The 26,034-nt window shown below is 48.8% G+C and overlaps 1 protein-coding gene across 1 annotated transcript; it reads left to right on the top strand.

Moving 5' to 3' along the window:
* Window positions 1-524: 524 nt before the first annotated feature.
* LOC145340600 (forkhead box protein R1-like) lies at window positions 525-15,495 on the top strand (the record flags this gene model as incomplete). Its single annotated transcript, XM_080185067.1, has 6 exons — window positions 525-626; window positions 8,553-8,666; window positions 9,158-9,390; window positions 12,366-12,559; window positions 13,995-14,051; window positions 15,272-15,495. Coding segments are annotated over 6 exons (924 nt in total), but the record flags the coding sequence as incomplete, so codon positions are not given.
* Between the last annotated feature and the right edge of the window lie 10,539 nt (window positions 15,496-26,034).

Genomic DNA, 26,034 nt, shown 5'->3' with positions numbered 1-26,034 from the left:
GTGTACAATGAGTGTGAACAGTGAGTGTGAACAGTGCGTGTGTACTGTGAGTGTGTACAGTGAGTGTGCACAGTGTGTGCACAGTGAGTGTGCACAGTGCGTGTGTACAGTGAGTGTGTACAGTGAGTGTTGAGCAGTGAGTGTGTACAGTGAGTGTGAGCAGTGAGTGTGTACAGTGAGTGTGAGCAGTGAGTGTGTACAGTGAGTGTGAGCAGTGAGTGTGTACAGTGAGTGTGAGCAGTGAGTGTGTACAGTGTGTGTGTACAGTGAGTGTGAGCAGTGAGTGTGTACAGTGAGTGTGAGCAGTGAGTGTGTACAGGTGTGTGTACAGTGAGTGTGAGCAGTGAGTGTGTACAGTGAGTGGTGAGCAGTGAGTGTGTACAGTGAGTGTGAGCAGTGAGTGTGTACAGTGAGTGTGAGCAGTGAGTGTGTACAGTGAGTGTGAGCAGTGAGTGTGTACAGTGAGTACATACAGAATTACGAGGCCCCGATGTTTGTGAATTGAAGCAATGTTTTTTTTGCAGCCACTGATTTCCGAGCGATTGATGAAGGTTTTGCCGGTCGCAGTGGGGCAATGGTTGTGATCACGGTGCTCCTGGTCATCGCCATGGTGGTGCTTCTCATCGGTCTGATTTTATCAGTGATCATCAGAAAATAAAACGATGGGATGGAGGGATGATGGAAGATACTGATCTTCTAATCAATATTGATGAACATTCCACCTGATTATTCGCTGTGTATTTTATAACCGCGTTCCGCACTCTCTAATACACTGTATTTGCTTTGTAGTTCCGTGGGGAATGTATTTCTTGTGAATGAATATTTCTGTCAGACTTTTGATCAGTTCAGTATTGTGAATGTTGTCTCCGGAGCCACAGGATTATTTGGTTTCAAGTTGCTCTGTCTCTGATCCATTCAATATCTCCAGTGATCCCAAAGCTTTGATCCATTTCTGAAATGATCTTCAGGTCCTTGCTCTATCTACAAACAAATCTCTCAGTTCCAATCAATCTACTGCAACTGGTGTTGTGGCGAAACCCCCTCACGTATCCGTGAGTCCCCAGAGAGTGAGAAATGACGGCTGTGTGTCTGTATCGAACCTGATTATAAAACAATGTTCACCTATAAGAACACTCTTTATTTGTAATAAAAAATTGATAATCCAGTTTCATTTTTCCGATTCGGTGGATTCAGGGAGAGTCTGTCGATTTTGTGTCTGTTGGGTTTAGCCTTGTTATTGACTATTGTTAAAAAGCCAATTTCTGAACATTCAGCAGACTGGAAACTTTGCAGTTTGAGCCGAGACAAAGCCAAACTGCTTAAAATGCAAACCCACATCGCAAGCTGGGTGTGTGAAGACAGAGACATTTCTGATAAACCATCGAGAACCATAACTACCTGAGCAAGAGATATTAAAAATATAATGAATAAAAGCAAATTACTGTGGATGCTGGGATCTGAAAACAAAGGGAAAATGCTGGAAAGTCTCAGCAGGTCTGGCAGCATCTGTAAGGAGAGAAAAGAGCTGACGTTTCGAGTCCAGATGGCCCTTTGTCAAAGATTTTCCAGCATTTTCTCTTTTGGTTTCAAAAATATAACGAACTGGATATTAAAACAATGACTGCTGCAAATCAAACACTCAAAACCCCTTGGAATTAAACAATGGGTGAAATATTTCAAGGCAAGGCTGCTCAGCCACTAGCTGGAGATTGCAAGTGACACAGGCAGTGACAAGAAATTCTCCACAGAGGAAACAGGGTGCAGGCTGCGTTCTCTCTCTCCCTCTCTGTCTCTTTCAGAGTAAGAGTGTTGCCTGTTTTGGGAATCCAGATGGAACATCCCAGTCTTTGAGTTTAGGGCAGAGGCACAGGTGGCAAGGATGGAGTGATAATAATCTGGGAAGTCGGAACTGGAAGTGGAGTGTGAGGCTCTGGAGGAAAGTAGAGATGTAGCGAGGCCATGGAGGAATTTGAAAATGGGAGTGATAACTTTACAATTGAGGCATTGCTGGACTCAGAGGTAAAGTAGGTGAGTGAGCACAGGGGTGAAGGGAACGAGTCTGCCACAGGTAGCAGAGACTCGAATCATTTCAGTTTTACAGAAAGTTGTAATATTCAATCCTAAAGGTCAGAGAGATGAGCAAGGATTTGTGCAGCAGATGATCTGAGGTGGGAGTCATAGAGACATAGAACAGTACAGGCCCTTCGGGCCTCGATGTTGTGCCGAGCTTTGTCCTAAACCAAGATCAAGCTATCCCACTCCCTATCATTCTGGTGTGCTCCATGTGCCTATCCAATAACCGCTTGAAAGTTCCTAAAGTGTCTGACTCCACTATCACAGCAGGCAGTGCATTCCACACCCCAACCACTCTCTGAGTGGCGAACCTAGCTCTGACATCCCTCCTATATCTCCCACTATGAACCTTATAGTTTTGCCCCCCTAGAAACAGCTACATCCACCTGAGGAAACAGTCTCTGAACATCCACTCTATCTATCCCCCCTCATCATCTTATAAACTTCTATTAAGTCGCCTCTCATCCTCCTCCGCTCCAAAGAGAAAAGCCCCAGCTCCCTCAACCTTTCCTCATAAGACCTACCCTCCAAACCAGGCAGCATCCTGGTAAATCTCCTCTGCACTCTCTCCAATGTTTCCACATCCTTCTTATAGTGAGGTGACCAGAACTGAACCCAATATTCCAAATGTGGTCTCACCAACGTCCGATATAGTTCAGCATAACCCCACGGCTCTTAAACTCAAACCCCCTGTTAATAAACGCTAACACACTATAAGCCTTCTTCACGGCTCTATCCACTTGAGTGGCAACCTTCAGAAATCTGTGGATATGAACCCCAAGATCTCTCTGTTCCCCCACATTCTCAGAGCCCTGCCATTGACCCTGTAATCCACATTCAAATTTGTCCTACCAAAATATATCACCTCGCACTTTTCAGGGTTAAACTCCATCTGCCACTTTTCAGCCCAGCTCTGCATCCTATCAGTGTCTCTTTGCAGCCTACAACAGCCTTCCACCTCATCCACTACTCCACCAATCTTGGTGTCATCAGCAAATTTACTGACCCACCCTTCAGCCCCCTCTTCCAAGTCATTGATAAAAATCACAAATAGCAGAGGACCCAGCACTGATCCCTGTGGTACACCGCTGGGAACTGGTCTCCAGTCTGAAAACTTTCCCTCCACCACCACCCTCTGTCTTCTATGAGATAGCCAGTTACTTATCCAATCGGCCAAATTTCCCTCTATCCCACACCTCCTTACTTTCTTCATGAGCCTACCATGGAGAACCTTATCAAACACTTTACTAAAATCCATGTATATGACACCAACTGCTCTACCTTCATCTACACACTTAGTTACCTCAAAGAATTCAATCAAAATTTGAGAGGCAAGACTTATCCCTCACGAATCTGTGCTATCCTGGATTAAGCTGCATCTTTCCAAATGGTCATAAATCCTATCCCTCAGGACCTTTTCCATTAACTTACTGACCACCAAAGTAAGACTAACTGGCCTATAATTACCAGGGTCATTCCTATTTCCTTTCTTGAAGAGAGGAACAACATTCACCACTCTCCAGTCCTCTGGCACTATTCCCATTGACAGTGAGGACCCAAAGATCAAAGCCGAAGGCTCCGCAATCTCATCCCTTGCATTCCAAAGAATCCTAGGACGTATCTCATCTGGCCCAGGGGACTTATCGACCCTCAGGTTTTTCAAAATTGTTAATACATCTTCCCTCAGAACATCTTCCTCCTCCAGCCTATCAGCTTATATCACACTCTCATCCTCAAAACACCGGCCCCTCTCCTTGGTAAACACTGAAAAAAGTATTCATTCATCGCCTCTCCTATCTCTTCTGATTCCATGCACAAATTCCCAATACTATCCTTGACCAGCCCTAACCTCACCCTGGTCATTCTTTTATTTCTCATGGAAGAGTGAAAAGCTTTGGGGTTTTCCTTTATCCAACCGGACAAGGACTTCTCATGCCCCTCCTAGCTCTCCAAAGTCCTTTTTCAGCTCATTCCTAGCTACCTTGTAACCCTCAAGTGACCCAACTGAACCTTGTTTTCTCATCCTTACATACGCTTCCTTTTTCCTCTTGACAAGACATTCAACCTCTTTTGTGAACCACGGTTCCCTCACTCGGCCATTTCCTCCCTGCCTGACAGGGACATACTTATCAAGGACTCGCAGTATTTGTTCCTTGAACAAGCTCCACTTTTCATTTGTGCCTTCCCTGACAGTTTCTGTTCCCATCTTATGCTCCCTAATTCTTGCCTAATTGCATCTTAATTAACCCTCCCCCAATTATAAACCTTGCCCTGCCGTATGGCCCTATCCCTCTCCATTGCAATAATGAAAGACACCCAATTGTGGTCACTATCTGCAAAGTCTCTCCCACAAACAAATCTAACACTTGGCCCGGTTCATTACCCAGTATCAAGTCCAATGTGGCCCCATCTTTTGTCGGCCTATCCAAATATTATGTCAGGAAACCCTCCTTCACACACTGTACAAAACCTGCCCCAGCTGAACTGTTCGACCTATAAAGGTTCCAATCAATATTTGGAAAGTTAAAGTCGCCCATGATAACTACCCTGTGACCTCCACACCTATCTGCTTTGCAATTTCCTCGTCCACATCTCTATTACTATTTGGGGGCCTATAGAAAACTCCTAACAACGTGACCACTCCTTTCCTATTTCTAACTTCAGCCCATATTACCTCAGTGGGCAGAACGCCCTCAAACTGCCTTTCAGCAGCAGTTAAACTATCCCTTGATTAACAATGCTACTCCTCCACCTCTTTTACCACCTTCCCTACTCTTACTGAAACATCTATACCCCGGAACTGCCAACAACCATTCCTGTCCCTGTTCGAACCATGTCTCTGTAATGGCCACAACGTCATAGTCCCAAGTACCAATCCACACTCCAAGTTCACCAAACTTATTCCTGATGCACCTTGCATGGAAGTAGATACACTTCAACCCACCTTCCTGTCTGCCTGTACACTCCTGCGACCTTGATACCCCCTCAGTACCTCACCGTGCTCAACACTGGCTTCTGGACTACAGCTCATTTTCCCACCCCCCCTGACAAATTAGTTTGAACCCCCTGAAGAGCCTGAGCAAATTTCCCTCCAGGATATTGCTGCCCCTCTGGTTCAGGTGCAAACTGTCCTGTTTGTACAGGTCCCACCTTCCCCAGAATGTGCTCCAATTATCCATGTAAATGAACCCTCTCTCCTACACCATCCCTGCAGCCACTTGTTAATCTGCACCCTCTCCCTGCTCCTCAACTCAGTAGCACGTGGCACCAGCAACAAGCCAGAGATGACAACATGCTTTCTCCTGGCTCTTAGCTTCCATCCCAGCTCCCTAAATTCCTGTTTAAAATCCCTGTCCCTTCTCCTACCTACGTCATTGGTACCGATGTGTACCACGACTTGTGACTGATTCCCCCCTGCCCTTAAGGATCCTGAAAACACAGTCCGAGACAACATGGACCCTGGCATCCAGGAGGCAACATACCATCAGTGAGTCTCTTTCGCTGCCACAGAACCTCCTATCTGTCCCTCTAACTATTGAGTCCCCAATTACTATTGCTCTCCTGCTCTCCCCCCTTCCTTTCTGAGGCACAGGGACGGACTCAGTGCTGGAGATCCGGTCACTCTGGTTTACCCCTGGTAGGTCGTCCCCCTCAACAGTATCCAACACGGTTACTTGTTGCTGAGGGGAATGAGCACAGGGGATCCCCACACTGGCTGTTCCTCCCAGTCCCTCTCACCGTCACCCATCTATCTTCATTCTTTGGATTATCCAAATCCCTGAAGCTTCTATCTATGATCACCTCTGCCTCCCAAATGATCCGAAGTTCATCCAGCTTCCCTAGGCGGTTTTTGAGGAGTTGGAGATGGGTGCACTTCCCACAGGTGAAATCGAGATGAACAAAGTGAGAGAGTTGGGAAGGTCGGTATTCCCGACGGAACGGGGAATGTTTTATAAAAATCCGGGATCCATCCATGTGATCGATTGGAGGAAACATCCCTGGACCAACTAGAGCGCCCCCTGCAGTTACCCCCTCCTCACTGCACCCACAGCGCCCCCGGCAGTTACCCCCTCCTCACTGCACCCACAGCGCCCCCTGCAGTTACCCCCTCCTCACTGCACCCACAGCGCCCCCTGCAGTTACCCCCTCCTCACTGCACCCACAGCGCCCCCTGCAGTTACCCCCTCCTCACTGCACCCACAGCGCCCCCTGCAGTTACCCCCTCCTCACTGCACCCACAGCGCCCCCTGCAGTTACCCCCTCCTCACTGCACCCACAGCGCCCCCTGCAGTTACCCCCTCCTCACTGCACCCACAGCGCCCCCTGCAGTTACTCCCTCCTCACTGCACCCACAGCGCCCCCTGCAGTTACTCCTCCTCACTGCACCCACAGCGCCCCTGCAGTTACCCCCTCCTCACTGCACCCACAGCGCCCCCTGCAGTTACCCCCTCCTCACTGCACCCACAGCGCCCCCTGCAGTTACCCCCTCCTCACTGCACCCACAGCGCCCCCTGCAGTTACCCCTGCACCCACAGCGCCCCCTGCAGTTACCCCCTCCTCACTGCACCCACAGCGCCCCCTGCAGTTACCCCCTCCTCACTGCACCCACAGCGCCCCCTGCAGTTACCCCCTCCTCACTGCACCCACAGCACCCCCTGCAGTAACTCTGTCCTCATTGCACTGAGCGCGCCCCCTACAGGTCTTCAGCTTCTTGTCGATGTGAATTGAACAACAAGAAGTTGTTGTGAGATTAAATAAAATCAGCAAATTCAACAGGTGTTGCCATTTTTCATTGGCTGCAGCTGAAGCAGGTTAGAGGAAAGAGAAAATAAAGAGAAAATAAACAGGGAGAAAGGGAAAGGACAGACTGAGAGATGGCTCAACATTTGCAATCGTGTTTACTGGATTGGGATCTGGATCAGGAGTTGGGATTGGCTATCACCACTGACCAACTCCTTCTGGGTAAGATCAGGATTAACTCACCCCCCCACCCCCACCCCCACACCCAGGAGCCCCAGCTGCTGTCTCACGGCACCAGGGACCTGGTTTTGAATTCTAGCTTGGGTCACTGTATGTGCAGAGTGTGCACAGTCTCCCCATGTCTGTGTGGGTTTCCTGCAGTCAGAGAGATGTGCTGGTTAGGTACATTGGCCGTGCTAAATTCTCCTGCAGTGCATCTGAACAGGTGCCGGAGGATGGTGATTGGGGGATTTCCACACTAACTTCATTGTGGTGTTAATGTAAGCCTACTTATGACACTAATAAAAAAACATACTTTTTACACCCAGGGCCTCCCCAGTGATTCTCCAGGACAAGTTCCTCCCACGTTTATAAACTTTAAAACATCCCTGAAGTGTTGCTGTTACTCTGTGCCCCCGTGTGTGGGTAGCTGGGGAAGGGAGAGGGGTTTACACGTTTGCAGAATTGGGGTCAGTGCAGCTGGGAAAGGGACTGTGAGCTTTGCTGAGCTCAGGATTGACCTCCTGCACAGTCAGATCCCATAGGAATTATTTATGTTGGAGAGTTTGCCAGTTTTCCAATCCCAGGACCCTCCCCACCCTGGGGTTCAGTGCCCCCCCCCCCATTCCCTGGATTGGGTGTGGACAGTGGGATTTGCTATGATCTCCTGGCTGGGGGTTTGCAGACTGCACTCCCTCCCATCGTGTCTGAGGGAGGGGAAAGTAGGAGGGTGGGGGGGCGAGGGGATGGTGGGAGGGAGTGAGGGGGATTGTGGGGGGGGAGGGAGTGAGGGGAGTGGGGGGGAGGGGATGGTGGGAGGGGGAGGGTGGGGGGCAAGGGGATGGTGGGAGGGAGTGAGGGGATTGTGGGGGGGGGAGGGAGTGAGGGGATTGTGGGGGGGGGGGGGGAGGGAGTGAGGGGATTGTGGGGGGGGGGGGAGGGAGTGAGGGGATTGTGGGGGGGGGGGAGGGAGTGAGGGGATTGTGGGGGGGGGGGAGGGGAGTGAGGGGATTGTGGGGGGGGGGGGAGGGAGTGAGGGGATTGTGGGGGGGGGGGAGGGAGTGAGGGATTGTGGGGGGGGGGGAGGGAGTGAGGGGATTGTGGGGGGGGGAGGGAGTGAGGGGATTGTGGGGGGGGGGAGGGAGTGAGGGGATTGTGGGGGGGGGGAGGGAGTGAGGGGATTGTGGGGGGGGGAGGGAGGGGGGGTTGTGGGGGGGGGGAGGGAGTGAGGGGATTTGTGGGGGGGGGGAGGGAGTGAGGGGATTGTGGGGGGGGGGAGGGAGTGAGGATTTGGGGGGGGGAGGGAGTGAGGGGATTGTGGGGGGGGTTGGGTGGGAGGTAAGGGGCTGGTGGGTGGGGGGGGGTAAGGGGATAGTTGGGGGCAGGGGTTTAGGAGGGTGGGGTTAGGGGCTTGGGGCGGGGATAGGGTGTTGTGTTGGGTGAAGGGGTGGGGGATGGGAGGGATTTGGGAATCTGTTGTTGGGATTCGGGATCTCAGTTTATTTGGAAATCTCTGTTAGATCCTGAGGTTACCGGTGATGAGGAGTTCCTGGTCCGGTGGCAGCGAGCGCGAGTGGCTCGTGGTGGAAACCAAACACTGGCTCCAAACCCGCCTGAAAACCCAACCATGGATGGTGAGGGGAGGGGGAGGGTGGGGGAGGGTGGGGGGGGTGGTAGGGTTGGGGGGGTGGTGGGGGAGGTTGGTAGGGTGGGGGTGGGGTGTCGGGGGAGTGGGAGCGGGGGGTGTATTGGGGGTGGGGGTGTTGGGGGAGTGGGAGCGGGGGCGTTGGGGGTGGGGGTGTCGGGGGAGTGGGAGCGGGGGTGTTGGGGGTGGGGGTGGGGTGTCGGGGAGTGGGAGCGGGGGGTGTGTTGGGGGTGGGGGTGTTGGGGGAGTGGGAGCGGGGGGTGTGTCGGGGGGGGGCACTGTGTTAGAGGTAGGCAAGTTCATTTAAGTTTCTGGAGTTTTGATTGGCTGTTGATGTGGTTCAGCACTTTAGAAAATTGATGATGATTTAATCAGGCGCCTTCCACTCCTGGCGAGAAACAGACACTGGGCACTGTGTAACCGCGCCCTGCTGTGTGTGTGTGTACAGCACTGCCATCTCTCTCTCACTCTTTGTCACAGAGGCCAGTGTTCGTCCCCACCTGTGGTTGATGGTGAATCCCAGGCTGGTATGTGCCATTCACTACCCAGAGCAGGAACCGCGGAGGGCATTGCCACAGGAACCGCGGAGGGCATTGCCACAGGAACCGCGGAGGGCATTGCCACAGGAACCGCGGAGGGCATTGCCATATAAAACCCTCAACAAAGATTACCATGTTGGCCAGGGCCAATCCTCTTCTCCCATTGGCTCTGAGGTTTGTGCCCTTGTTCCTGTTTATTATTTAATTGGTTGGTGTTGTGGTTAATCTGCGAGGCCATTCTGTTCTCCCAGCTCCTAGAGTTGCCCTTCTGAGCTTGTCCGACTGCAAAGTCTTACATTTCTATAGCACCTTTCATAACCTCAACCACTCCCCATGGGAGCGGTTCCCACATTGTCCCACATTCCCCATGGGAGCAAGTTCCATATTCACCCCACTCCCCGTGGGAGCTGGTCTCACATTCTCCCCACTCTTTGCCTAAAGATTTCTCCTGAATTCCCCATTGGATTAATTAGTAACTATTTTTTTCAGAAAAGACAAGTAAGTTCCTTTTCACACATTCTGAGATAAATCTGCTTTGGTCATTGAGGCTGGAGGGAGAGGATTTGCCCAGTGTAACACTGAGTTAGCCAATAAGTTAGAGACAGGGTAAAGCCAACACAGTCTCTGAACTCCTGACTGAAAATATAACCAGCAACTGGATTATTTCCATAGCAAAATGGATAGAATTGGAGGATAGTTACATCATACAAATCCTAGTAAAGTTATCCAGATCATTAACAGGAGTGTGATCGCAAGGAATGACTCTTAAAGGAATCATCTAATCATCCCCCTCCTGGTCAGGGCTTATGGTGTCTCTGGATGTTTCCTTTCATTTATTTCATGATATGAAGTGATTGGAGAAGGAAAAGAGCATTAATCTCTTCCCTTCAGCTCTCTCTTGGTAAGAAAATGTTACATTTTATTTTCATGGTCTGCTAGTTTTGGGCTCCCTCACAAGGGGAAGATCTCTATATCTTTTTATCTGCGCTATTGAAACCTTTCATAATAAAGAACAAAGAAAATTCCAGCACAGAAACAGGCCCTTTGGCCCTCCAAACCTGCACTGACCATGCTGCCCGACTGAACTAAAACCCCCAACCCTTCCGGGGACCATATCCCTCTATTCCCATCCTGTTCATGGATTTGTCCAGATGTTCCTTAAGACTCACTATTGTATCTGCTTCCACTCCCTCCCCTGACAATGAGTTCCAGGCACCCACCCTCTGTGTAAAAGGGAAAAAACAACTTATACATCTCCTTTAAGCCTTGCTCCTCGCACCTTAAACCTGTGCTCCTAGTAATTGACTCTTCCACCCTGGGAAAAAGCTTCTGACTATCCACTCTGTCCATGCCCCTCAATCTTGTAGACTTCTATCAGGTCGCTCCTCAACCTCTGTCACTCCAGTGAGAACAAGCCAAGTTTCTTCAACCTCTCCTAATAGCTAATGCCCTCCATACCAGGCAACATCCTTATAAATCTTTTCTGTACCCTCTCCAAAGCCTCCACATCCTTCTGGTAGTGTGGCAACCAGAATTGAACATTATATTCCAAATGGGGCCTAACTAAGGTTCTATAAAGCTGCAACATGACTTGCCAATTTTTAAACTCTGCCCTGACCGATGAAGACAAGCATGCCGAATGCCTTCTTGACTACCTTCTCCACCTGCATTGCCACTTTCAGTGACCTGTGTACCTGTTCACCCAGATCCCTCTGCCTATTAATACTCTAAAGGGTTCTGCCATTTACTGCATATTTCCTATCTGTATTAGACCTTCCAAAATGCATTACCTCACATTTGTCCAGATTAAACTCCATCTGCCATCTCTCTGCCCAAGTCTCCAATTGATTTGAATCCTCTGATGGTCCTCATTGTTATTCTCAAATCTACCAACATTTGTGTCTTAACAGACCTCCAGCAGATCACTTGACACTTCTCTTTTCTACAGAATAGATCTCCAGCCTCTTCAATCTTTCCTGACTGGTTTTCCTTTCTGTTCTGGTCTCATTTTGGTGAATTTATTTTGCACTCTCTCCAATATCTCTGTGTTGTTCCTATAAAATAGGGATACAGCACAGCTGTCCACAGCACAAGAATTGAGATCACTGGACCCAATGTTCAAAATCAGTTTAAATCTGGTTTTCAATCCTAACTCTCGAGAAACGAACCCCAGTTTTTTTTTCTGGTTTTATTAACTGACGTTTGTCTGTCGGTATCTCCAGCTAACGCTCCCAATGAACCTTACAGTTCACTATCATTTCAGTCAGGCTGACATGAGGGACTCACTGACACAAACAAAGTGAGGGTTAGAATGATGGGCTATTTAAATACGAGGAGTTCAGTCACTGAAGCCCAAGAGAGAGAAAATGCTGGAAAATCTCAGCAGGTCTGGCAGCTTCTAAAAGAGCTGATGTTTCCAGTCCAGATGACCCTTTATCAAAGCCTGCTTTTATCTAACACGAACCCTGCTCCCCAGAGACTGCTGCCTGGCTGCTGGTTTGTGCCTCAGTTCCTTGACTCCCTGGGAAAGGAGTTGAACATTGATTATTTCTCACCTTCCTGCAGGTTGTGACGTTTGAAGTTACAATCCCCAGGTTTCCCTCTGATTGTCAGGGTGAGTGTTCTGGGCGCACACTCTCTCAATCATTGACCATTAATATCTAACTGCAGAGAGAACAGTACAGCTTGTTTCTCTGGCAGTTCCACTCTAACATAGAACTTTGAATATTGCATAAAACAGACATTCTGTCGAAGCTTTTCATCTTGTACTCATCAGGATAATTTTGAGAATACCAATGTCAGGGAAAACAACAATTTGATATTGTATGGGGAGAGGGTACTGATTACCAATCAGTTCCCAGGCAGAGATGTTGCTGTAGAGAATGCACCAGTTGATGGTGACTGACAGTTAACTGCCAAGCATTGTTCAAAATTTAAACCAAATGTTCTCTCAGCAAGTTTCCTTGGCACTGAAGAAGGACTAACCCTACCATAACCACACCCCCACCCCCAAGCTGGTTAGAAAGGTTATTGTGAGTGAGCATCTTTTAGACTGAAGGGTCAGTGTGAGTCAATGTACAGATCACGTACTGAATGAGCCACTTTGTCAGAATCGCTGTGTACGTGTAATTTGTGTTCCTGTTCTGTAGTTCCCGGTGGAGGAATCCGGATTGCTGCCAGATTCCGGGATGATGGTTTCTAATCCAGCAGAAAGACTGAATGTTAATTTCACCCTGAACAAGTGGTTACAGCCGGCCGTCAGTTACTTCATTCTGATTGCTCTGGTGATGAGAAGCAGCCCCAGTCCCAGTCTAACTGTGCAAGAAATCTACCGTTACATCTGGTAATCTTCAATGTCTACATCTGTGGGATGGTGAAGGCCACTTGCTAATTTCATCATTTGAGTTTAGCGCTACGCTGTGACAGTAATTCCATAAATCTCATTTTGATATGAGTCCTTGGAATTATGATCCCAGAGTCTGGGGTGGGGTTTTGGGAAGAGCTGGTTGTAATAGTGGATATTGTCACTGCGATAGTAATCCAGAGATCCAGCATAATGTGGAACTGGGTTCAAATTCCACCACAGATGGTGAAATCTGAATTCAGTGACAAAATCCTGAAAATAAATGTATAATATCAACCCATCTGGTTCATTAATATCCTTCAGAGAAGGAAATCTGCCACCTTTACCCTGTCTGGCCTATATCTGACTCCAGATCTCTGTCAGGCTTAACTAGCTAGCCTCTAAAATGTCCATGTTGAACAGCACTTGGTGCAGAATGTGCTCTGGATGGAAGAATTTCAATGTCCATCCCCAAAAGTGGCTCAGGAGCAGCACCATAAACCCCACTGGTCAGCTCCTAAAGGTGACCGCTGCCAGCCTAGGTCTGGACTAGTGGTGAGGGATACTTGATATCAACCTCACCAGACTACTTGCCACACATGCATCTGTCCATGACAGAATCTGTGGGAGTAACAACTACACAGTCCTTGTGGAGACAAAATCCCACCTTCAGGTTGAGGATACCCTCCATTGTGTTGTGTGGCACTACCACTCTACTAAATGGGATAGACTTCAAACAAATCTGGCAGCTTTAGACTGGGAACCCACCAAGCAGCAGAACTATACTCCAGCACAGTCTGTAACCAGCAGATGGGCACCACAACAGCTCAGTGACTATCACTGCTGGCTGTGCAGATACATGGATTTGGGTCTGTGTCTGTGGGAGTTTGCGCATTCTCCCTGTGGTTGCGTGGGTTTCCTCCGGTTTCCTCCCACACCCCAAAGATGTGCTCTTAGGCCGATTGGTGTAACAAATTGACCCTACACTATTCTCCCCTGAATCTGGTTTCCAATGGGGGTACCAAACGCATACACATGGGGCAAGGTAGGTGTAGGAAAATGCTTTGTTAAGATGGCGGCGTGGGCTCGTTGGGCCGAAGGGCCTGTTTCCCGTGCTGGGTTGTTCTCTGTAACCTCCATGGTCAGGCAGACCCCCCCATTCCACCATTAACACCAGTTCAGGGGATCAACCCCGAGTGTAGGGGAGCAGCACCAGGCACATCTAAAACTGAGGGTAAACCTGGTGAAGCTACAAGACAGGAATACTTCTGTCAAACAATTCCACAGCCATCTGACCGCATCACTGCAGTCCTGCCATGGTGATGGCCAATTAAACAACTCACTGCAGGAGGGGCTTCCACAGATATCCCCACCCTCAGTGAGCCTGGCATTCAGCACAAAACCTGATGCTGAAACAATTGCAAAAAATCTCCAGCCAACCTGCCGAACGAGCTCTCGATCTCCTCTTCTCCGGAAATCCCCAGCATCACAGGTAACAGCCTTCATCCAATTTGATTTGCTCTGTGTGGGTAGGGTGGTACGGTGGTTAGTGCTGCTGCCTCACAGCACTGAGGATCCAGGTTCAATTCCCACATTCTCCCCGTGTCTGTGTGGAGTTTGTATGTTCTCCCCGTGTCTGTGTGGAGTTTGTATGTTCTCCCCGTGTCTGTGGAGTTTGTATGTTCTCCCCGTGTCTGTGTGGGTTTCCTCTGGGTGCTCCGATTTCTTCCCACAGAGATGCTGATTGGGTACGTTGGCCATACTAAATTCTCCCTCACTACCCAAACAGATGCTGGAGTGTGGCGACTAAGGGATTTTCACAGTAACTTCATTGCAGTGTTAATGTCAGCTTACTTGTGACACTGATGAATAAATTTGATAAACTTTATATCGAGAAACAGCTGTAGGTGTTGGAGACGGTACAGGCCCCGACATCCCAGCTGTGATCCTGACCTTGCTGAGTTCTTCGCCAAGTTGTTCCAGCGCAGCTACAGCACTGGCATTGACCCAGCAATGTGGAAAATTGCCCTGGTATGTCTTCTACAGAAGAAACAGGACAATTACCACCCTGTCAGTGTACTCTTGATCATCACTGCTATTGTGCTGAGCTGCAGTCCATGTGGTGTAGGTACACCCACAGTGCTGTTAGGGAGGGAGTTCCAGGATTTTGATCCGGTGACAGTGAAGGAACGGTAACATATTTCCAAGTCAGGATAGTGAGTGACTTGGAGGGGAACCTGTAGGTGTAATGTTCCCAGGTATCTGCTGCTTTTGCCCTTTCTAGATGGTCATGGGTTTGGAAGCTGCTGCCTTGGAAGGTGAGTTGGTGCAGGGCATCTTGTTGGTACACATGGCTGTGTCGGTGGTGGAGGGACTGAATGGCACCCCATCCACACACAATGCTTTGTCCTCCAGGGTAGTTTGGGATGGGCCACTTCCTGTCAATGAATAAAGTGATTATAGTTGAACATCTTTCTCTGCATCTAAAGCCATCACTGTGTCTCCAAACCCACTGTGACACTGGTGTTTGATTCAGAGGCAGCACGTTTCCTTCCGATCGGACTTGTCTCTTTACAAAGCTCGAGCTAGCTGCTTGTTGGTAGGACCAATTCTCAGATCCGGGTTACTGAGCCTGGGCTAAACCCCTTCTGCCTGTTGGAATCCAGCTTCAGTCTGAGTTAATGGGATATTCCGCACTCTCTCTTCCTGCAGTGAACATTTTCCATATTTCCTAACTGCTCCGAAGGGCTGGAAGAATGGAATCCGTCGCAACCTCTGCTTTAACAGAAACTTTAAGATGGTGACAGCGAAGGGATCCAACCCTGGGCAGCAGCTCTGGAGCCTGACCTCCGAGGGGAGAGTTCGCCTGAGGGAAGACCTGAAATTCCTGTCCAAACAGGCCCTGAACCAAATCCAATCCAGCATGATGACCCCAGGTAAAGGTCACGGGTTCGGGGAGAAGGGTGGGGCAGAACCAAGGGGTTTGAGAGGCCCCTCGTGTCAGGCACTTCACCCCGGGCACAAAGGCAGCTGGGGGGGGTGGGGGGGGGATGGTAGGTGGGGGGGGGGGGGGGGGTTGTTAGTTGGTAGGTGGGGGGGTGGGGGGTGTGGGTTGAGTTACCAGAATTGGATGATCACTGGTATTGTGGAACTGTGTGGGGCAGAGATACCAACGAGTAGGGGGGGCACTGAGTGGGGGCACAGCCAAGGAGTAGGGGGAAGGATGGGGGGGGCACTGAGTGGGGGCACAGCCAAGGAGTAGGGGGAAGGGTGAGGGGCACTGAGTGGGGGGGACAGAGGTAAGGAGTAGGGGGAAGGATGAGGGGCACTGAGTGGGGGGGACAGAGGTAAGGAGTAGGGGGAAGGGTGGGGGGGGGCACTGAGTGGGGGGGACAGAGGTAAGGAGTAGGGGGAAGGATGAGGGGCACTGAGTGGGGGGGACAGAGGTAAGGAGTAGGGGGAAGGGTGAGGGGCACTGAGTGGGGGGGACAGAGACACAGGGGTTTGAATACAGAATTGTAAAATGGAGGGGTTGATGAGCTGGAATGTTCTGTGAGCTCTGGAGTACTGGGTGAAAAGGCAGTTCATCATCAGTGTTTGGCTGTTATCAGGGGCCGTGCAGAGGCAGCGAGAGGCTTTGCTTCTTATCAGTTTATCTTCACATTTCAGGGAATGTCTAACGGATCTCTTTATATTCCCGATACAGAATTGCTTCTCCAGTTCTCAGCAGATTAACTATTCTGGATGAGTTTGTGCCTTGTTCCTATCTGCCAGACGGCTGAAGATATTTATTGCCTCCCTGCTGCCTCTGTGTTTCTGTAACTCTCAGTAACTGACCCAGTCTCTACCTTGTCCAATCTCCCCTTTATTGTGTCTCATTCTGGGCCCACCCGGAGAAGCCGATACAAGAAGGAAGGTTCACCTTCCAGACCCCATCCCGTTGTTTCTCCTGCTCCTGTTTTAATGTTTGCAATAAGATACTGAAATGATTTAGTTTTGTTTATAGGGGGTCTGGAGAATAAGGGGGGGGATCTCTGTTTATTGAATCCTCTGGCAGTCTTGGTATTCCCAATCTTTTCCTAACACTGCAGCCAGTGTTCAAGGTTCAGCAGATTCATAATCAGGGAAAATTCCAGTTTTCCGGATCCAATGTGGATCAATGTGATCTTGTTAGTTGCCCATCTCCCTCTCACTGGGTCCTAATTGGGAAGCGGATATGGAGGCAGTTTGAGTTTGCATTGAGGCTTTTTCCTTCATTCAGGAATAATATTTCCCGTTGTCACTGATATGGATCCTTGTTGCTCCTGTTACATTTTAAGAGATTGTAGGTATTTTGTGGTTGGATTTCTCAGCACTGGAATCTGCAGTTCCCCAGGCAGGAACGAGAGGTTTTGTTCCAAATGACCCCCTGCATCCTTCACCAAACATCACTCCAAATACCCCCTGAGACTTGGGGATCTTAGACTCTGAGCTGGGCGGAGAGTTGCCCTTTGCCAATGAGAGGAGAGACTGGATGTGCTGCGGTATCTCCTTGTTCCTGTCCTGTCTCTCTGGGAGCGAGGGGCCATCATCACCCAGCTCCCTCTCCCTCTCCCTCTCCCTCTCCTCTTTGTAAAATGTGTTAATTTTATGAGGGATCTCTCCAATCTGACTGCAAATAAAATTCACGTTGACCAGAAGTTGTTCTGTGTTTTGAGTCACCCCGAGGGGAGTGTGGAGGAGGATGGACCGGCTGGATTGGCCAAACCGTCTCAAACAGGTGCCAAAATCTTGCAGCTGTTCACGCCAGTGGGATTGTAGGGTCCAGCCGCTGGTGAACCCCCTCCGAACCCCTCACACGGCCCTCTGCCTCACACAGCTCACCCCCTCCCAACCATCCCCTGGCACAGCTCCCACCCCCATTCCCCTCGCTGGGTGTGTGGGTGGGTGGGGATATTCCATAGGAACCCCCATTGACAATCCCGCAGTCTGTGAGCAGCAAACCCAATTCCTGCTGCCACAAAATACTCTGCAGAGGGAGGAGGGAAATCCCACCCCAGGGTGAGAAATCCCCCACTGGGGCACCCATAGCAGCTCCACATCCCAGCACTCTCTCAAACTGCAACAGGATGATGACTCAATTGTTCAATTTTGTGATGCTGTTTGAGGGATAAATATTTACTGAGGAGAAATCTCCCCTTTTCAATATTAAACCGGGAGATTTTTATGTCCAAATAATATCTCATTTGAAAAAGACCCTCTGACAGTGCGGCACTCCCTCAGCGCTGACCCTCTGACGGTGCGGCACTCCCTCAGCGCTGACCCTCTGACGGTGCGGCACTCCCTCAGCGCTGACCCTCTGACGGTGCGGCACTCCCTCAGCGCTGACCCTCTGACGGTGCGGCACTCCCTCAGCGCTGACCCTCTGACGGTGCGGCACTCCCTCAGCGCTGACCCTCTGACGGTGCGGCACTCCCTCAGCGCTGACCCTCTGACGGTGCGGCACTCCCTCAGCGCTGACCCTCTGACGGTGCGGCACTCCCTCAGCGCTGACCCTCTGACGGTGCGGCACTCCCTCAGCGCTGACCCTCTGACGGTGCGGCACTCCCTCAGCGCTGACCCTCTGACGGTGCGGCACTCCCTCAGCGCTGACCCTCTGACGGTGCGGCACTCCCTCAGCGCTGACCCTCTGACGGTGCGGCACTCCCTCAGCGCTGACCCTCTGACGGTGCGGCACTCCCTCAGCGCTGACCCTCTGACGGTGCGGCACTCCCTCAGCGCTGACCCTCTGACGGTGCGGCACTCCCTCAGCGCTGACCCTCTGACGGTGCGGCACTCCCTCAGCGCTGACCCTCTGACGGTGCGGCACTCCCTCAGCGCTGACCCTCTGACGGTGCGGCACTCCCTCAGCGCTGACCCTCTGACGGTGCGGCACTCCCTCAGCGCTGACCCTCTGACAGTGCGGCACTCCCTCAGCGCTGACCCTCTGACGGAGAGAGCTAACCCCTGGTTGTTTGACTCTGAGCTTTTTGTCTCCCTCAGAGTTGTTGTGAAACCAGGATGTGATCCAGTTGACATTAGGATCTTTCCATTCCCAGGTAGTGATTAAATAAATGTAAATGAGAGTTTGTCTGGGACTGTGAATCTTCCACACTCAGCCCTGTTGCTGATTCGCTGGCCCAGGTGCTGTGACATTGCCTCTGGGAGCTGTTAGTTTTGTTGTGAGTGTCTGGACCCACTCACAATCTGGTTAAATGTGTAAGGTGTTTTGCTAAATTAGTCACAAGTCTTAACAGCTCCGATTAGAGAGTTATAAACAACACGTTGTACACCACCCGAGCGGTAGCTGCAGGCTAATTTCCTGCCACATTCTCAATGCTGACCACTCTCATTGGAGAGATTATTAATGTCATCACTCAACTCAGTGACCAATTACAGGGACACTGTTAGTCTGTAAAGGTGACAGTGTACCGGGGACGGGAACATTGCCCACGTGTCTGTGCTGAGAGAGGTTTCTGTAAAGTGAGGGTCTGTTCACTCCTCTCACTCGGTGCCAGTGAGCTCCAGACTGGGTACAGAATTCCCTTCGGATTTATTAGTGTCTGTTTTATATTCATGGCCTCTCTTTCTGGTCTTCTGCACAATTGGAAATGTCCCGTTCCCAATCGATCTTATTAAACCTGTCCGTAATCTGTAAGAAATAGGAGCAGGAGTAGGCCATTCGGCCCCTCGAGCCGTTCAATGGGATCGCAATCCTGTCCTTTCCCTGTAACTGCTGATTGCCTTATTGATCAGAAACCTCTCTCAGCCTTCACTGTACACACGGCCTGGGATCTTTCAGCCTCACTCACCCTGAAACCGTAACATCCTGCCTGAGGTCACTGGATTTTCCCACGTTCCACCCCTCACCCGCTCCGATTCCTGTGGCGGGCAGGATGGTAAAATTCCACCAATGACTCTGTCCCCACAGCTCCCTGGGGCAAGGAGTTCCAATGACTCAACTCTTCAAGAGAAGAAATTCCTCCTCATCTCAGTATTAAATTGGTGCCCTTAATCCTGAGACAGGAGGGTGGCGCAGTGGGTTAGCACTGCTGCCTCACAGCGCCAGGGACCTGGGTTCGATTCCCCGGTGACACAGTGGGTTAGCACTGCTGCCTCACAGCACCAGGGATCCAGGTTCGATTCCCCGGTGACACAGTGGGTTAGCACTGCTGTCTCACAGCGCCAGGGACCCGGGTTCGATTCCCCAGTGACACAGTAGGTTAGCACTGCTGCCTCACAGCACCAGGGACCCGGGTTCGATTCCCCGGTGACACAGTGGGTTAGCGCTGCTGCCTCACAGCACCAGGGACCCAGGTTCAATTCCCAGCTTGGGTCACTGTCTGGGTGGAATTTGCAAGTTCTCCCCATGTCTGCATGAGTTTCCTCCAGCTGCTCCAGTTTCCTCCCACAGTCCAAAAGATGTGCTAGTTAAGGTGCATTGGTTGTGCTAAATTCTCCCTCAGTGTCCCCAAACAGATGCTGGAGTGTGTGGCGACTGGGGGATACAATATACAAATGAGGATACAAAGACTCACGACCCTCAGAGAAATGTTTTTCCTCATCTCCATTTTAAATTGTTGGCCCCCAGTTCTAGAGTGTCCCACAAGAGGAAACATCCTCTCCACATCCACCGTGTCAGGACCCCTCAGGATCAGTCAAACTTGCACCTGGATTTCTGAAGCGATACTAACAAACCCCAGTGAGCTGCAGAGATCAGATTTAAGGGGAAATATACAAAGGCTGTTTACTATCCTCCAAGCAGCTTCACAGGAAAGGGGCTCCCATCTACATTGCTGCTACTGGGAATCTGCACCATCTCCTACAAGACCTCGGCATGCCTATCTTTTCAGGGCAACACCACTGGAAATACGGCATTGGTCTTAAACCCGCTGATCTCCACAACAAAATACTTCAGCAGACTTTGATTTGAGACCCTGGGACACACAGGAAACATTAATTATTTTCTTTGTGGTCTTTGTTCTGTAAATCTTTTCTCTCTCTTTTACTGGATAGGGGATGATTTTTGCACCCACCCTCCTGCAGTTTGAGAGTGTGCAAATAAACTAACCCTCTGAGTTTATCTGATCTCGAGTTTGTTGTGGGGCTGTAATGGAATATTGGATCATACCCAACTGGGAAACGTTCCACCTCTTATAAAGAAGGAAAGAATTTAAAAACACCTTTCTGTTTACAGACTGCCGGTGCAAGTAGGGTTGAGTTCTATTCAAATTATAAATACAATGATCAACTCCGCATTGTCCATTATACTGTAACATCTGATGTGAAAAATGTTACTTTTTAAACACAGTTTTCTGAAAGTTTTCTTCTTATAATAATTATCGCTGTAACGTTTATCTGCAAAAGAAAATAACACATTGTTAATACAGCTGAAATTTGAACTCAGTCTTTCAACAGTCTGTGCTGATTTCGGCTTCTGAATTTAATTGTCTTCCATATCTATTCCGTCCTCATCTTCAAATTCCATAAAGAATGTCTCAGTGAAGTCCTCTCGATTGCAGAAGGAGGCCATTTGGCCCATCAAGTCTGCACTGACTGCAATCCCACACACACCCTATCCCCTTAACCCCATCTATTTACCCTCCTAGTCCCCTTAACATTAGGAGGCAAATTAGCACGGCCAATCAACCTAATCTACACATCTTTGGACTGTGGGAGGAAACCTACGCAGACACGGGGAGAATGTGCAAACATCACACAGACAGTGACCCGAGACGGGAATTGAACTTGGGTCACTGGCATTGTGAGGCAGCTGTGCTAACCACTGTGCCACTGTGCTGCCTTTAGCTGTATTTGTATTTTTAAGTTGCTTTCCCCGACTCAAACATTATAAATTCTCTTTTGAGATAAAAATGGCTTACTTTAGTGCAACATCTCACCCCTTTGTTCCTCAGTATTATTCTTGCCTCTTTAAGAGTATAATTCAGATATTTCTTATATTGAAGCAGAAAGGTCTGATTAATTCTTCCTGGTCCCAGTCAGATGTATTTTTAAGTTCATTCTTTCTGAGCAATTTTGTTTCTAGAATGTTCTTTGTTTCTAAAACTTCTGAGTCTCCCACATGGTTCCAATCATTCTGAAGTTGTAACTGATCTTTCCAGCTCCTTCCAGCTGCCTCAGTTCTTTCAACTGGGTTCGGAATCTTGACTCTGACGCAAACGGTTAATTCTGTTGCTGTCTCAGTGTCAAAAGGACCTTTTACATCCCTGCTAACAGTCACTAATCCCTGTCAGTCCTTTCAATCACAATTTGAAGAAAGAATCTCCAGTTTATGTTGTGTTCTGGGTAAGGGTCAGTAACTCTGATTAAAGTCATCGAGATTTGAAATCTCAGATATTTACTGAAAAAAATAAAGCCACAAAGTTCTATAGTTTTAAACAAACAAAATAAACTTTACAACACAAAATCTGAAATTAAACCAATCTACAATATCTACCTTACATTCTAACATTCAGAATGAACATGAGGTATTGGAGAATCTTCCAAAGGAGAACATCCATCTCCACTTGGAGAAGCAAAGTTTGATCAGGGAGAGTCAGCATAGCTTTCTCAGAGGGAGGTCATACCTAACAAACCTGACTCAACTTTTTGAGGAGGTGACCAGGTGTGTAGACAAGGGTTCACTCCCAGTTTCTCGCCTCTCGTGATGTTACTGGCCCCATTCCACTAACACAATCAGCTCAGTCCTGGGAGGGCTGCAAGACTGATTTAAATATTCATCTGTTAATTAAAATATAATTAGCGAGTCTTGGAAGCAATCCTCTGGGCTCATTTGTCATTATCTGCTCACCTGTGGAGGTGCCCAGAGGAATGAGGTATAGTCCCTGATCCAGCCTCTGGGTTTCTCCGATTTCCAGTCTCCCTGCTGCACTGAGCTGTAAATAGTTCACTCTCCCCCCTCCCTCCCACTGCCAAATTCTCTGTTCTCCAAGACTTCTGAAAGCCCCAACACATTGGAGCCTAATAACTCCCAAGGTATGAACTGCAAACCACACAACATCCAAACTGCAAACACACAGATACATTGAAACCAGAGAATCTCCTGCCATCTTCATGATGATATAGACTTTCAGAATTCACTGAGTTTGAACCAATATCAGCTCAACTCCCCAAATGTAACATCTCTCTGGATTGTATTTCTTCAGTAAGAAGTCTCACAACACCAGGTTAAAGTCCAACAGATTTATTTAGTAGTAAAAGCCACTAGCTTTTGGAACACTGCTCCTTCATCAGGTAAGTGGGAGTTCACCAAATTAACCTGTTGGACTCGAACCTGGTGTTGTGAGACTTCTCACTGTCTTTACCCCAGTCCAACACCGGCATCACCACATCATTGTATTTCTTTGCCAAAGTCTTTCACATCTGCAGCCCTCCAGACTATGCCAGCTGACCTGCTGTTTCAGGATTTTACCTTTTTAACTGTGAGCTGAGCCAATGTAACCCCCATCTTTGAAATACAACAAACCCCGAATCGCATCATCAGCATTTTTCACATTTAAACTTTAATCCTCCCCGAAATAAACAGCACCTTTAAAATATTAACACCAACTGTGGACGAGATATTGACACAGATTTCCCAACGACAGAGCAGCTGTAACAAGCACAGGAGAAAGATTACAAAAACCAGTAGACAGACGAACAACAGCAGGTGAGAACTTCGGAATGAAAGAGAACATTGAGAAAAGCAAAATGATGCAAATCTCGAAACGAATGAGAAATATTCAGAGATTCATAGAGATCCGGGAACCAGAATAGGTGCAAAAATTCAAGTACGTAGAAATCATCATATCTGCAGATAGCGGGTGAAACAGAGACAACAAGGATAGCAATGGTGGAGGCTGCAGTCAGTGAGACAAGAAAGCTAAATAACCAACTCAAGGAGAGAATTGTGCAGAGTTTGATCTGAAATGTTTTGTGTGGGTCTGAAGGAGACCAACTCGCTCGACAGTGAGCAGACTGTGGCATGGTGATGATGTCACTGTGCTAGTAATCCAGAGGGAAAGGGAAATGATGGGAACCAGGGGTTCAAATCCCATCACGGCATCCCATGGAATTTAAATTCAATCAATCATTCTGAGATAGCAGAGTGGTTAGCACTGCTGCCCCACAGCGCCAGGCACCCGGGTTCGATTCCAGCCTCGGGTCACTGTCTGTGCAGAGTCTGCATGTTCTCCCCGTGTCTGCGTGGGTTTCCTCCGGGTGCTCCAGTTTCCTCCCACATTACAGAGCTGTGTGGGTTAGGTGATTGGCCATGTTAAACCGACCTTAGCATCAGGGGGATTAGCAGGGTAAATACATAGGGTTATGGGGTGGGGCCTGGGTGGGATTGTTATTGGTGCAGGTTCAATGGGCTGTAGAATTGTAGAATTCATTTGGAGGGAAAAGTTTTAGTTGCAGAGAAAGTGACGGATGATGATGTGCAGAGGAGTGTGAATAAAGAAAGACATTTGTTGAACGTAATTAGGAAAGGTCAGAGGCCGGGATTTCCTGGGAATTGAGTGGCTGTCGCTCACCTGAACTCACGGAGTCATTAAGGGTGGACTCCCCAAGCTCGTGGATCAGTGATTCTAATTTTACACGGTCTGTGTGTGATTACACTCGGTGCATGGGCCCATTCACCAGACAACATTCACATTTTTCACCAATCACAATCCGGGATAAAATATTCGGGATGAATAAAATCAAAGAAATGTCAGTGGGATGGGGTATCAGGAGTTATTTTCCCTGTTGCTTGAGTCTGTGTGATAAAGAGTTTGCAGCCTTTCTTTGGGCAAATGTCATTGGAAGAACATTGCAGCTTCCTAAGGTAACCTTTCCGTTAGCTCCTTGGAAATGCTCCACCTGCATTTCCCTCCCCGCCTGCTCTCTTCCTGCTGTTAGTGCTCAGCCTTCCAGAGGACACCACGCTGGTCATTGACAGTCTGGGTTAGAGCATCGCTAAAGGGGACACAAATAACCTTCCAGAGGATTTAGCGTGAAGAAGGAACTAAAGGAAATCCTTATTAGTCAGGAAATTGTATTGGGGAAATTGCTGGGATTAAAACCCAATAAGTCCTCAGGGCCTGAAGCTCAACGAAGTGGCCCTAGAAATACTTGATATATTGGTGATCGTTTTTCAGCAGTCCATAGACTCTGGAAGAGTTCCAGTAGATTGGAGGATAACTAATGTAACCCCACTTTTTAAAAATGGAGAGCAAGAGAAAATGGAGAATTATAGACCGGTTAACCCGACATTGCTGGTGGGGAAAATGCTTGATTCAATTAATAAGAATGTAATATGAGCATTTGGAAAGCAGTGACAGGATTGGTCCAAGTTAGCATGGACTCACTAAAGGGAAGTCGTGCTTGACGAATCTTGTGGACGTTTTTGAGGAGGTGACCAGTAGAGTGGACAAGGGTGAACCAGTGGATGTTGTGTATCTGGATTTTAAAGGGCTTTTGACAGTGTCCCATGTTAGAGATTAGTGAGCAAGATTAAAGCTCATGGTACTGGGGGCAGTGTATTGACGTGGATAGAGAACTGGTTGGCAGATAGGAAGCAGAGAGTGGGACTAAACAGGTCCTTTTCAGAGTGCAGGCAGTGACTAGTGAGTATTGCAGGGTTCAGTGCTGGGACCCCAGCTATTCACAGTATACATTAATGATTTGGACAAAGGAACTGAATGCAATATCTGCAAATTTGCAGGTGACACTAAGCTGGGTGGCAGTGTGTGCTATGGGGAGGATGATGAGAGGCTGCAGGGTGACATGGGCAAATACTTAGCAAATGCAATATAATGTAGATAAATGTGAGGTTATCCACTTTGGTGGCAAAAACAGGAAGGAAGATTATTATCTGAATGGTAGCAGTTTAGGAAAAGGGGAAGTGCAACGTGACCTGGGTATCATGCGGAACAGTTGCTGAAGGTTGGCATGCAGTTACAACAGATGGTGAGGAAAACTGATGGCAAGCTGCCCTTCATAGCAAGATGATTTGGGTATAGAAGTAAATATGTCACGCTGCAGATGTACAGGGCCTTGGTGAGGTCACACTTTGAGTATTGTGTGCAGTTTTGGTCTCCTGGTCTGAGGAAGGACATTCTTGCTATTGAGGAAGTCCAGCGAAGATTCACCAGACTGATTTCTGGAATGGAAGGACTGATATATGAAGAGAAACTGGATAGACTGGGCTTGTACTCACTGGAATTTAGAAGAATGAGAGGGGATCTCATAGAAACGTGTAAAATCCTGATGGGACGCGACTGGACGGGCTGGATGTAGGAAGAATGTTCCCGATGTTGTTGAAGTGCAGAACTAGGGGTCATAATCTAAGAATAAGGCGTAAGCCATTCAGGACTGAGATGAGGAAGAACTTCTTCACTCAGAGTTGTGAACCTCTACCACAGAAAGCTGTTGGGATCAGTTCATGAGATACGTTCAAGAGGGAGCTGGATGTG

The sequence above is a fragment of the Carcharhinus amblyrhynchos genome, unplaced genomic scaffold (assembly GCF_965287045.1).
Source record: "Carcharhinus amblyrhynchos unplaced genomic scaffold, sCarAmb.v2.hapA chromosome_1188, whole genome shotgun sequence".
NCBI lineage: Eukaryota > Metazoa > Chordata > Chondrichthyes > Carcharhiniformes > Carcharhinidae > Carcharhinus > Carcharhinus amblyrhynchos.
This window is presented reverse-complemented; position numbering and strand designations above follow the sequence as displayed.